Raw genomic sequence first — 12120 nt, 5'->3', positions numbered from 1 at the left:
GATCCGACTCATAAGGTGTCTGATTTGATATAAAAGGATCTTCATTCTGGTAACATTGTGGTCACTCTATTCCTACCACTGCATTCTTTGTCTAAGATAGGCATACTCTACAATTACCCTCGACTGACCCCTCGCACCAAGCAAAGCTATGGTTAAAATATCAGGCTACACATTTGCAAATCCTGTCACAATAAACCTAGAGGAGGTGGAATACTTGAAATGCTGCCTCCCCTGAAACAGGCCCAGTGCAAGACACTCCCCCGCCCCTCCGCCAACAGTCCGCTCCAGTCATAACACGCACCCATACAACACAAACACAGTAACAAAACGTGGTAAAAATGCTTGTCATTGCACAGATGATTACACAGACATTTAGGTGAGTAAAGACTCCCCGAGGGTCATTGGAAGTGTTTATCTCCTCCCACTGCTGCTGCCTCACCAAGGAGTTGGTGCATGGGGGGGACCAACCAACCAACCAGCAGCATCTTGATTACAATGTATGTGCAGTGGGCAGAGGCAGATGAAGTCATCTTTAACTCTGCCACCCCCTGGCTTAAGCCCAGTGGGCCTCAATGAGCAATGGGTTTGTGCACCATCTTCCTGCCCAGCGCTGGTTAAAAGCAGAACCAGGCCCGACCTGGGCAGCAACGACTGAAACCCACAGCTCACAGAGTGATCAACAACGGGGCAGAGAAGTGTGCTGACATGGGAAACATTCCCTTGGACATAAGCGAAGCCAAAGAATAGGCCCGGAGCCGGAGCCAATGTTGCTAAATATTCTGCAAAACCAGATTTCCGTTTTTTTTTTCCTCCTCCTTTTCCCTCACTGGTGCTTTTTATTCCGTCGGAGCTGAAGCCTGGTATGGATTTGGAGCGTGGAAATGTTTCAGATAGCAAAACAACAATGACAGTTGTGAGCATAACGCTGGAAAATGTTCATATCTGAGTGTTAATGAGGCGTGTTTGCAAGGACCCTTTCATTCTGTAGTGATTAAAGCCATTTTGTATTATCTGTAACATTGCTCTGGCTTTTTTTTTTCTCTCCACTGTGTTTTCCTTTCATGTGCCTTTTGGGGAAATTTAGATACTACAAGAGCAAAGCATTTTTCCAGTGCTTTTCTTCTCCAACAACCCTCAGTAGAGATAGTTAGCATACGTTATGACAAACCCGATGCAGTAATCCCCATCATGTGGGGACAAATGTCCAAACATATGCATTGAATGGTTGGATTACTTTAAAGAAAACACAGCTAAATCCCTCATTCCCCAAGTCATTTATATTTATAGAGATGAGAGATAGAGGACTGAGGAACCTTAACAACGCTGCTGTGGGAGAAAAGCGATTCTCACAGCAGAGCGAGAGTGAGCGGGGTTTATTTGGAGAGCTCTGCACTTCTCCCCATGTGGTTGGCAGTAACTGATAGCTGCAGGCCAACCAGGAGTCTTCACATTTGCGGGAGAATTTATGATCAAGCGGTTTCAGGTTTGGGTCCAAGTCTCGGAAATACCACACCAGTGCTACTGATGGAGGAGATACTTTTCCTCATTACCTCAGCAGGTGCCCAGACCGTTATATTACCAACAGTCCAAAACAAACTGGCAGGAAATTTGATTTGTGTCATAACACAGATATGACGGTAAAGTTTAGCCCTGCAAATACTATGTTTACTGTTTACATCTATCCTAAGTGCCAGCTTCTTTCTCCCACTGCCAGCATGTCATTGTCTTTCCAAACATGTCGAGTGTTACTGATCCCACCGACACACACTCCCTGGGTTAGGGTTGGGGTTCTCTTTAATTCCTCCAGACAGCTGGACTCAATTACTCCCACAAGAGAGAGCTTTGTGAGGGATGGGTTTAAGGTAGGGTTTTCAACCCTCTACTTCCCGAGATCTTGTATGTTGACACTCCCAAAACATTTATTTCAACTGAGTCGCTGTGGTCCCAATTGGCTGGACCCACAGCTGGTTAAAGTTGAAGACAATGCCAGATATGGAAAGGTTGAATAATTCAATAAAACTGATGACAACCAAACTCATCTGACTTCCCATCAATCAATCAAAGATCTTATTATCATACCAGCACAAAGACTTTTTGTTCTGGACAGTTTTGATTGAACGCAGCCTCGAGGAAGTCAGACATTACATTTCGGGTGCACTCAAATGTTGCCAGTGGCCTTTCAAGCTGCTCCGTGTTCATTGAACTTATTAGTGTGGATGCATATGAGGTGTGACAAGCCACTGAAGCAAACACCTCTCTCTCTCTCTCTCTCTCTCTCTCTCTCTGCCAGCTGTGCCTCAGACCTGTCATCACTCGGCTCAACTGCTGCATCTCTCTCGTTGCTTCTGAACACACCTGCTCTACAACAGACATCACCTGCGCATGAAAACTGAAACTAGATTAAAAAAAAAACGTGCAGGAACAAATCTCTGATGAGATGTGTGTTAAGATAGTACATGCAGTCTCACATTTAGGTTTCATTCAAAAAAAGAAAAAAGAAAATGAAAGCAACTTACCAGGCCAGCAATAGGTGTAGGCAGCCTGTTCACCCTCTTGATAACACCAGGCTTGATCTTGTTGATCAGACTGTGAGCGGAGGAAAGAGACAGGACATCAGAGAAAGCAAAGGAGGTATAAGTGAAAGCACTCGGTCATTGGCTAGACTGGTCTAACTAGCAAGGAATGAACAAAAAGTGTTGCAAAGCCTCAGTGTTGTGTGTTTACGACTGGGTTTAATGGTGGCCACCTGGTTTCAGTTTAGTAAATGGCCAGTGCCGCACCATGATGTAAACACTCTGGGTCCACTGCTCCTTAAATATACCCTCCTCTACTGAAACAACCCCAAACAAACCTTGATTATGCTCAGAAAAAGTGAGCAGTAGTGTTTTGTAATAAATGACAATACATATTTGGTTTCATTCAAAGATGTTAAAACACATAACAACACATAAATAAGTAAAAACAGATCTTCTGTGTAAATAAAAGCAGTAATACCCCACCAAACAAACAATCTGCTACAGATAAAACTATTGTATTCATATGTAAAATTAGAAATGAGTAAATTATCCACATATTAAGGTGGCAACATTTTTTTTAAATTTTCATTACTGATTATTTAATAATTATTTATTAAAAAAAACATCTTTGAAAAGCCTGAAAAATCTTTAAATTGACTGTCAAAGTTGCTTAGTTGCCAACTCTGGCAAGACTAAGCTCTTGTGCAGAACAGCAGATCCATCCAAGGAGGAACAGCCGCCCACTTAATTAAAATATGGACACAGAAATAAATAAATGTAGAAATAAAGAAACAGACATAGAAATATATGAATATATGTTGTAATGCATGATTGAATAAATGAATAAATGTGGTAATGCATGATTAAATACATGTATAAATACAAAAATAACAAAAAATGTTTTTATGTTGCATTTCTTTATGCATTTATACTAATGTCATTTTCATTCTTCATTATTAATGACTTACGACGTACTGTATGTCATTTGGTTGCTATCATAGACCCATTAACATGTACTGTAAACAGCAGTTAGTGGTGTCCCTGGTCAAGCTGATGGACCTACCTCATTTACTGCTGAGTGGTTAAATCTACGGTGCACCTATACTTCCAGACTATACTTCATATTTCACAAATTGTTCATATGTTTTAAAAGTTAAATTTCAAAAGTAACAACAAAAAAAACCCAACAGCACCATTTCCTTTTTTGAAGCGGAATAATTTGTTAAGTCTTGTGCAGCTGTCTCAGCAGACAGAGGGAGGAGGGGGGAGGACGGGACGGGATGGTGAGTGGGCGTATAAGACATGTGAAGAAAGAATGCAAAAAGGCATTTGGGTTCAACTTAGTCATTCAACAGTGAAACAATGGGATAACAACGTGTAATAATATCATGATATAATACACCCATAAGCTAAGAGGGACATAATCAAAAGGTGCGACCCGCACTAAATTCCTTGCCAAATAGTTGTGATAAGTTAACCACAACACAATGGGACTGGAAGCTGATTGTTTAGGTGAAAGCGATGTAATCTCTGTCTTCCTCTTCCTCATGCTGAGAAAACATGAACAGCTCCCTGAATGAAAGTGTCTCTGTTGTTCTCAGAGAGAAAGAGGGTGAAAGAGAGAGTGAGTGCAAACGGTGGAGTCAGGCTCAAATCAGCAGAATGAGGGGATTCTTCTCTGAACCGGCGCCAATAAAGGTTCGGGAGATTCTCCACGGGCTGCTGGTAATTACAGCTTCCTGCTGATTCGTGCAAATCACATCACTGTGTCCATCTAGCAGAGGCTGCCCACATTCAAATGTATAAAGGGGGCATCATGCTAACGATCCCTCTCACATATGCACACATCGCTGATTTGAGAAAAGCCACAACACCACAACTCTTAGAAGAGCAGTCGGTAAATCAGCGCAAGAGACAGCTCCGCACAGATAAATTTGTTCCTCTAACTCATCAAAACTCTTGATGCACCCAGGCTAATGAGAAGACATGGAGCTCCGGCTCTGCGATGTGGTTTCAGCTGGAAGCTTTCTATTCACTACTTGGCTTTTCGCAGCTCTCATTAAAGTAAAGGATGGTAATCTGCCCGTCCACTGATCTGTAACATCTGTCAGACAGACAACACAGCTCCTCTTGAAATAGATCACACTTCATATTCTCAAACAAGCACACAGAGGGCAGATCTGAGAGTAGAAATATCAAAACAGCTACATAATACAACCTCCATTGTGCTGCCTGGAAACACTGGCTCACTTTGTGCGGCCGACAAACAAACAGAGACCCGGCAGGGGGTCTGCCTGGGAAATATCAGTGACACTTACATTGGAGCGCAGACCTGGAGGAGAGCGGAGGGCTTCCGTATGAATGAGTGGCTTAGGAGAGGTGCCTGGGAAAGGCAGAGTACTTACTCACACAGCAGAACGCCATTCTCCAGTGCTGATCGGAAGTCGTTGCTCCCAAATTTTTTCTTGGTTACTGCCTGGAAAGAAAGGGATACAAAAACAGTGAGCAAAGTGGCAAGGAGGGCTGGGTGAGGAGAGGAGGCGGAGGTTTGTGCGCGGGTGGTGTGGTGTGGTGGGGAGGCTGGAGAAGAAAGGTAGGATGTTGAGAACAGTAGAAGAGGAAGTAAGAGGTATTTCCTCCTGAGTTCCTACGGTGTCTGCAGGATAAAGTTGAGCACAGCCCTTCAGGTATTCCTCAGGATCTCTGGAGTGGCTCGAGTACTTCTCACTTTAAATGCTAAAAAGACGCTGGGAACGCTGGGAGAGCTGTGCTAAAACTGGTTCTGGAGCCAGGCTGCCCAAAGCCACAAGGCTATGGTAGCATCTGGAGTGCTGGAGGAACACAGCGCTGTGTTACAGCCTCATGCCTTTCCCATGATCTCAAACCACCAGTGCAGGAACACCAAGAGCCATTATGCAGGCAGATATACAAACAGTGCATGCATGACATGCAGCTGTACACACTTAAACTCATGCATATATACAGTATGGACACAGATTCAAACAATAATCTTTGATTGTGAACATAACATTTGTCTGTACATTTTAACATCTACATTCTGCAGCAGTTTATATATACATACAACCTGTATTTACACTGAAAGGCAATGGTTGTACTGTATGAGTATTGTGTTTTGTTTTCATGTGAAACTGCACCTTTGTTGTGGGATATCATATTCATGCTGATGGCTGCTCCTTCAGGAAGCTTCCTGTTTTGTTTTGTTGGACTGTTTCTACCATCAGTGACTTGACCAATGAGCACCTGAGTTACTGAGTCCAACACTGATGGTTACAATGGACGACAATTAGAGTACATGCTGAGTGTCACGTTTTTATTCTGCACCTGTTTGTGCATCCAAAACATCCAAATAGACAAATATGAATGGATGCACGCGATTCCTGCATAGTTAGCTGAGTAGTTTATGAGTAAACATCAGCAAAAGTTACAAAGGGCCTCATCTTACTGTGTATGGAAAACTTTTTTTAAACCGTTCTGAATCTGGATCCAGACCAACCACTATGTTTCTGGGCCTGTGGTCTGGCTATTCCTCCAATATATTTGAATTAAGTCAAGTTTTGAAGGCAGATAAACAAACTGAGTTGAAAACGTGACCTCCTCTGCAGAGACTGTGACCACACTGGCTGTGGCCACAGCCTCAATGTTATATTTTGTTGCAAAATAAGCTCTGTATAAGTTGCCTTGTGAGAATGTGTGGTGTTGTTTTTTATTCCAACACTTGAAAACAAAGTCAGAACAGAGATCAGGAAATGATGTAAAACTGAGAACAGTGGCGGTGGCCTTGTTTAACTTGTTTACCACGACTGGGAGTATTTCAGGAGCATCTAACGATGAGGTGAAGCAAGACCCTTGCTATATGTATACATAAAAGAATAATTATAACTGATATAAATTCATTTTTTAGTGATTATACACTTATACAAATATATTCATGGGTAGTACTGTATATTCAGATTTTGCCAATAGACCTTGCCAATTATTACACACTGAACCTTTAAGAAAAGTACAAACACACACACGTGTGCTGTACACACACAAAGCAAAACAAGTTGGACAGGTTGTGCCAACCAAATTGGTCAAATGCTTCTTGGTTTCAGGACTATTGTCGCTTTTCCCAGCTGACAAAAGCCGGGACAATTGTTGGCATGGCTAAGTACAGGCCGTCATTTTTAAAGAGGACAGGGGAAACTGGAGCATTTGGACAGATTAAAGGGGAAGACACTGTTATTGTTTTCAAAGTACACCTCAGAGCACACCCTGGGAAACCTGAGATGGGCACGGCTGAAAAATACCCATCATTCCAAGGGAATTACATCATGTTGTAATACATGAATAAGATAAAAGTGTTGATACAGCAGCTGTGAGCAGGCTTTCTGTACAATGCCCGACATTATCGATCTATTGTTGGGAAATATTTGTTTTTCCTTTATAAAAACATACCAAGATCATCACATCAGATACTCCTCCTCCTTCTTTACCAAAAGTACAATCACGACCAGACAGCGAAAAAACACCAAACAGGAAAACAGACAGACGCACACACACACATGTTGACGCACAGAGCAAACAGGCTTTACAGCACAGTGTATTGTCAGCCCAGCGCTGCAGTTGGCATATGAAATCCTGACCCCTACTGTTCTGTGTAGGTGGGGCAGCAAGTACATGCAAACAAACTGTACAGGTGGAACAGGAAACAATGAGTTTCACTTTTATAGAAGGTGTTTGTTGCTTTGATGCTTCTTTTTTTTTTTACTTTACATTTATTGAAATGTCCAAACTGAGTGAAGGTGCTAATTAAGATATTCTCTCGGAGTCCAAGTGTGTAAGTTGGGACCCCACCCTGGCACTAAGCCGGCTGTAACAGAACACTTTTCTCCTCTCTATCCTCAACATTAGAGGTATTAACTCCCCCCTCAGATCAAGCCTGCTGTGCCCCCCTCTCCCTCTCTCTCTCTCTCCTGTTGAACCTGCCATGTGGGATAACAGCTCTAATCTGCAGCAACATACTGCTGCTCTGATTTAAGAGGGAGATTTAAGGCAGGCAGGAGCAGAGATTTCAAAAACAGCTTGCCTTCCTGCAAAACCACCCTCGCTCCCCTCAAGAATGTGCTGCTGAACGTGATGAGGAACTGAGTCTCATGATGACTTCGCACCCCCCCACCCCTCTACCACCACCACACACACACACACACACACACACACACACACATAAATGTGGTGTTCAGAGCTCATTATGGACTCTTAAAGTGTTCTGGTACATGTGTGAAATTAATTATTAGTATTGCAGTGAACCAAGAATGGGATCTTGGTAGAAGACAAATAATCAGAGGAATCGAGGAGTCCCTCTGGGTCCGTGACCACAGCTATTGTTTATTCATGCCGAGCACTGAGGCAAATCAGTATTCAAGGTTTGTGCGGATGCAGCCCACCTCCCCCCGACACCTCCCTCCCACCCCCCAAAAAAACTAATTGTTCCTAAAAAATTCTTTGTTCCCTCTGCGGACAGCGGTATGGGTCATCAGGGGGCAACGGGGACATTATCCAAATATTTCAGGGCTCTGACCCAAGACAAATATACCAGTATACCACTGTGGAAGCCACATCAACATATCGGAATAATGGAACTACACTGACACGTAACGGTGAGTGAATGGCTTCTTGTGTGAGGTCCTGCTTCACGTGAGTACTTCCAAATGCATGCGGCCTGGTTTCTAATTGCTCCCTATGAAAACAGTCCAAAAAAAAGGCCCTACAGTGAGGTAACTAATGATTGGCCCAGTCACACAGCTCCTGGTATGAAAAACAACAATGTGACATAGGTCACGGAAAGCACGCCATGAGTGTTGGCAGCACGGCTACAGGACCACCGCAAGTTACTGAATGGAAGAGAGGGAAATTAAAATAAAAGAAGAAAAATGTTATGGATGGAAATATCCATTTTGTGTTTTTTACAGCTTTGATCAAATTTAACTGAAGGGACAAAAAAAGTATACGCTTTGTGGCGTCTAGCCATGCAGCTGGCTTTTGTTTTATTGTGAGATTTTGAAATATCCACCTCTGAGACGTTTGCAACAAGTGAGGTGAAGGAAATTCTGTTTGTGGAAATCACAGGACAAACCACATTTAATTATGTTTTGGAAATTCTGAAACAACATTGTTGTGACGTTGACTTGTTGAGAATATATTTTGGTTTTGGAAAGCTGGCTGCACAAAACAAACAATTTGAAGATGCCACATTTTTTTTTGTATTTTCTGACACCAATTCTTATAGAAAATAAGCCTTACATTGGTCAACATTGAACATAATTGTTAGCTGTAACACAAGCATGTGCAGTATCAATTGCCATATTACATAATTCCAACAAAAAGATCCACCAAGTCCACAAGGAAGCATCGGGTTGGTTCAGTGTTACAAACACACAGGATTGTGTTACCTGTGATTGGCTGTGTTGTTCTATAATATGTGAGCAACACAATATGGTCCTTTTGAACCAGCCAACAAGAAAACAGAGGGGCGCACGATCAAAAGTGGGCCTGACACCTTATACAGATCACAGCCTGTGCTGTTGCGTGACCATCAACCAGACCAGTGGCTAAAGGGAAGCTCTGCCCGAAACCTGTTTTGGGAGGTATTCTAAGTATTCACCTGTTTTGTTGCCCATTGCAACCAAAACAGAAAAAAACTGGTCTGATGTGTCTGATATTCTTAACTGAAACAGCATCATTGCCTAAAAAACAGTGAAACATACATATAAAAATCTAACAAATCAGCACTTATTAGATAATCACCTGCACACTAACTTAATTATTATTCATAAGAGCCTGTGTTTGTGTTTACACACAGCCATATGCATGATCTTTTGACCCTGCAAGTTGTGCAAACACTGCCACTTGCTCTTGATTGTCATAACAGTCACACTTGAAGCCTTTCTATTCAATTAACAAGGACCTCTATTATTCCACCAGGGCCTACGGTTGTAGGACGCAGCGCTGTGCTGACAGCCGGCCAGCTCTGAGGGGGCTATGTTCACAGCCATGGCAGCTAATGCAGGAATGTGTCCATGTGACAGGCTCCAGACCATTTAGTCTAGTTTTTTAACTACACCGCCAACCTCGCCATGCACACATGCCTCTGTTTAAAGTGCTGTGAAGCCGAGCAGCTTGTTAATCATTCAGTGGCAGAATCCACAAAACTTTCTCTTTGAAGGGGAACTCTTCGCCTCGTGCCAGATCTTGGTCTCTGATTGCTCTTGTGTTTCCTCCGAGCCAGGCTTCTCATACAATTACCGTTAATACCAACAGCTCCACATCCATATACCTTCACCTGTTCAACTTGTCCAGCTCTCTGCAGGCTCTCTCCTAATCCTCCCCTGCCCCTGCCTGAGATCATGCCCCCACCACAGTCCATGAGCTAAGCCACTACAATGGGCCAGTGTGCAAGTGTGAGAGACACTGATGTCACATTGCAAGCATTCAGATTCACCCCTCATGAAATTAGAACAATATTTGTTTAGTTACGGCCGTGCAGCAGCTCCGAGCCACCCCGCTGGGAAGAGAATGTGTGAGATGAGGAAACATAATTTCACCCGCATGTAAAGAGAAAAGAAAAGAAAGAATTTGAGTCTGGCCGGAGGTTGGACTGCAGATAATCTGACACACTAGAAACGATAAGAGACTTATTGAAAGTGCTAGTAGCCTGGTTTTCTGTGTCAGTAGTTCATAGTTAATGTGTTTCTTGTCTCAGAGCAGGAAACACTTGCAGAAATTCTCATACATATCATATATGCAAGAGTATATAGCTACTTTTTCAGATTTTGACTTATTACCGATGCCTACAACATGGTAATAATCTTATTTATGTATTTGTCACAATCTGCGATTTAAACCCAGAAATTATAATTATAATTTTATAGATGTGGGTTGATCTCCGGTTACAGCAGGTGAACTGGACAAAAGGTCATGGAAGTTTTCCTAATTACTCTAATAATTTTAGAGCCTCAAAGCCTGGGGTATATTGAAAGAATATTTGATGAGCAGGTCTAGACAAGATCTGACAATGTAAGGAGAGCAAACACCGATGCACAGAGTTGAAACCATGCACCTAAAAGAGAGAGAGAGGGAGCAGGAGCAGACAAGAGATTTCTTGTGGTTAAAAGAAAAGATTGATCCGACCAGTTACCTGAGACATGAGGTTAAGGGTGAGACATGCCTCCGTACATCTGTGGGAGCAGACTGCTATTATCTGCAGCTTGAGGGCAAGCAGCTGAGGAACATGATCAGCTTTCAGTCATAAACTAAAGTATAGCATACCTCTCAATCAAGGATGTATGGATAGAGGCAAAAAGAAAAAGATACTCCTTTAGTTTGTGAGAGTTCACATTAATTAACCAAATCCATGAAAAAAAAAAACTCCACATAACAGCAGCACAAAAACAACTTTTCCAAAGTGTCATATAGTGATCACCACCAGATACAACTTTGTAAATTATTTCCAGTATGGTTAGTAATAGTAAAAAGAGGTAGGGAGATAGTTAGACTGTTTTTTCCACTCACCTCAATCCACCTCTGCGCCTCCAAGTAGGCTTCGTCGCAGCTGACAGAGGACTGTTCACGCCACTCCATCACAGAAGCTTATTATCCGAGCAGCACCGTCGGGCCAGATCGGTTCCTAATGGCCCGATGACACAAACGAGAGCCATTTCAAACACGGAGCCACAATGGGCGCGCTTTAAAACTGGTCAAGCGGCCAGGTGGAGCACAGGTGAACTTGTAAATCACACTCTCCATTCATAAAACATACTTCCTATTGTTCATTTCCACCAGCGCATCAAGAGGATGAATGCAAAGGTGCAGCTTTACAGTAACACATTCAACCCCCTTTTCTTTTTCTTTTTCTAACTTTGCGTCACCATCTCTCAGCCCCGGTGCTTACCTGTTCTTTCATCCGACACACCTGTGTGTTGTGTTTTCGCACTCTCCGCTCAGCTCCGTCCCTCGGCTTCACCTTTACGCATCGATACGCTCCAACGCAGACCCGTGAGCTCACCACCTCACCTCGTCTGCTGCTGTGGGGGGCACTGACAGCACAGGATCTCTGTTCATGGAAGTTTTTAAGCTGCACGAGTTGGGAGGGTTTCCAAAGTAAGGTCCCGGGACCACCCACGGGTCCTTGTGCAACTTCCAGGTGAACTCAGGCTTGTGAGTGCACTGTTATTTCCCGCACTGGATGATTACATTTGCCCTCCAGGTTTTCACTGCTGCCCGAACGGTAGGCGAAATGCACAATAGTGTACACCGACTAATAGGCAGCAGCTACATATTTTTTCAGACTACAGTTCAACCCACTCACTGTAATATTAAACAGTCTGGAGTCTCTGTGGTCCACCTCAGAGAACCGACATGTCAATAAGTTTCTCAGGTCCCTTTTGAAAACTTTCCTCTGAAGACAATCATCTCTCCTGTAGCGCCACCCAGCGGTGGTGAGGGCGCATCGAGGGCCTGAGAACACAAAACTGCCTTCATCCAAAAAGTAACTAAAATGTAACGTTTTTAAGTTTCAGTAAAGAAAAACCCTTGGAATTAAATG

General features: G+C 43.1%; 1 protein-coding gene across 28 annotated transcripts in view; it reads right to left on the bottom strand.

Moving 5' to 3' along the window:
- Positions 1-11716, bottom strand: part of lmo7a (LIM domain 7a) — a 49513-nt gene extending 37797 nt beyond the window's left edge. For 27 of the 28 annotated variants that reach the window (XM_085765789.1, XM_085765793.1, XM_085765811.1 and 24 more), the window contains exons 1-4: positions 11467-11716; positions 11088-11202; positions 4922-4992; positions 2517-2586 (exon numbers count right to left, since the gene is read on the bottom strand). In XM_085765789.1, the coding sequence (XP_085621915.1) occupies positions 2517-2586; positions 4922-4992; positions 11088-11156 (210 nt within the window). In that variant the 5' untranslated portion in view covers positions 11157-11202; positions 11467-11716. Of the gene's footprint in view, positions 1-2516; positions 2587-4921; positions 4993-11087; positions 11203-11466 lie in introns of those variants that run through there. The other variant, XM_085765820.1, reaches the window with a different exon arrangement.
- Between the last annotated feature and the right edge of the window lie 404 nt (positions 11717-12120).

This window comes from Trachurus japonicus, chromosome 21 (genome assembly GCF_045865225.1).
Source record: "Trachurus japonicus isolate A0001 chromosome 21, Traja_1.0".
Taxonomy (NCBI): Eukaryota; Metazoa; Chordata; class Actinopteri; order Carangiformes; family Carangidae; genus Trachurus; species Trachurus japonicus.
This window is presented reverse-complemented; position numbering and strand designations above follow the sequence as displayed.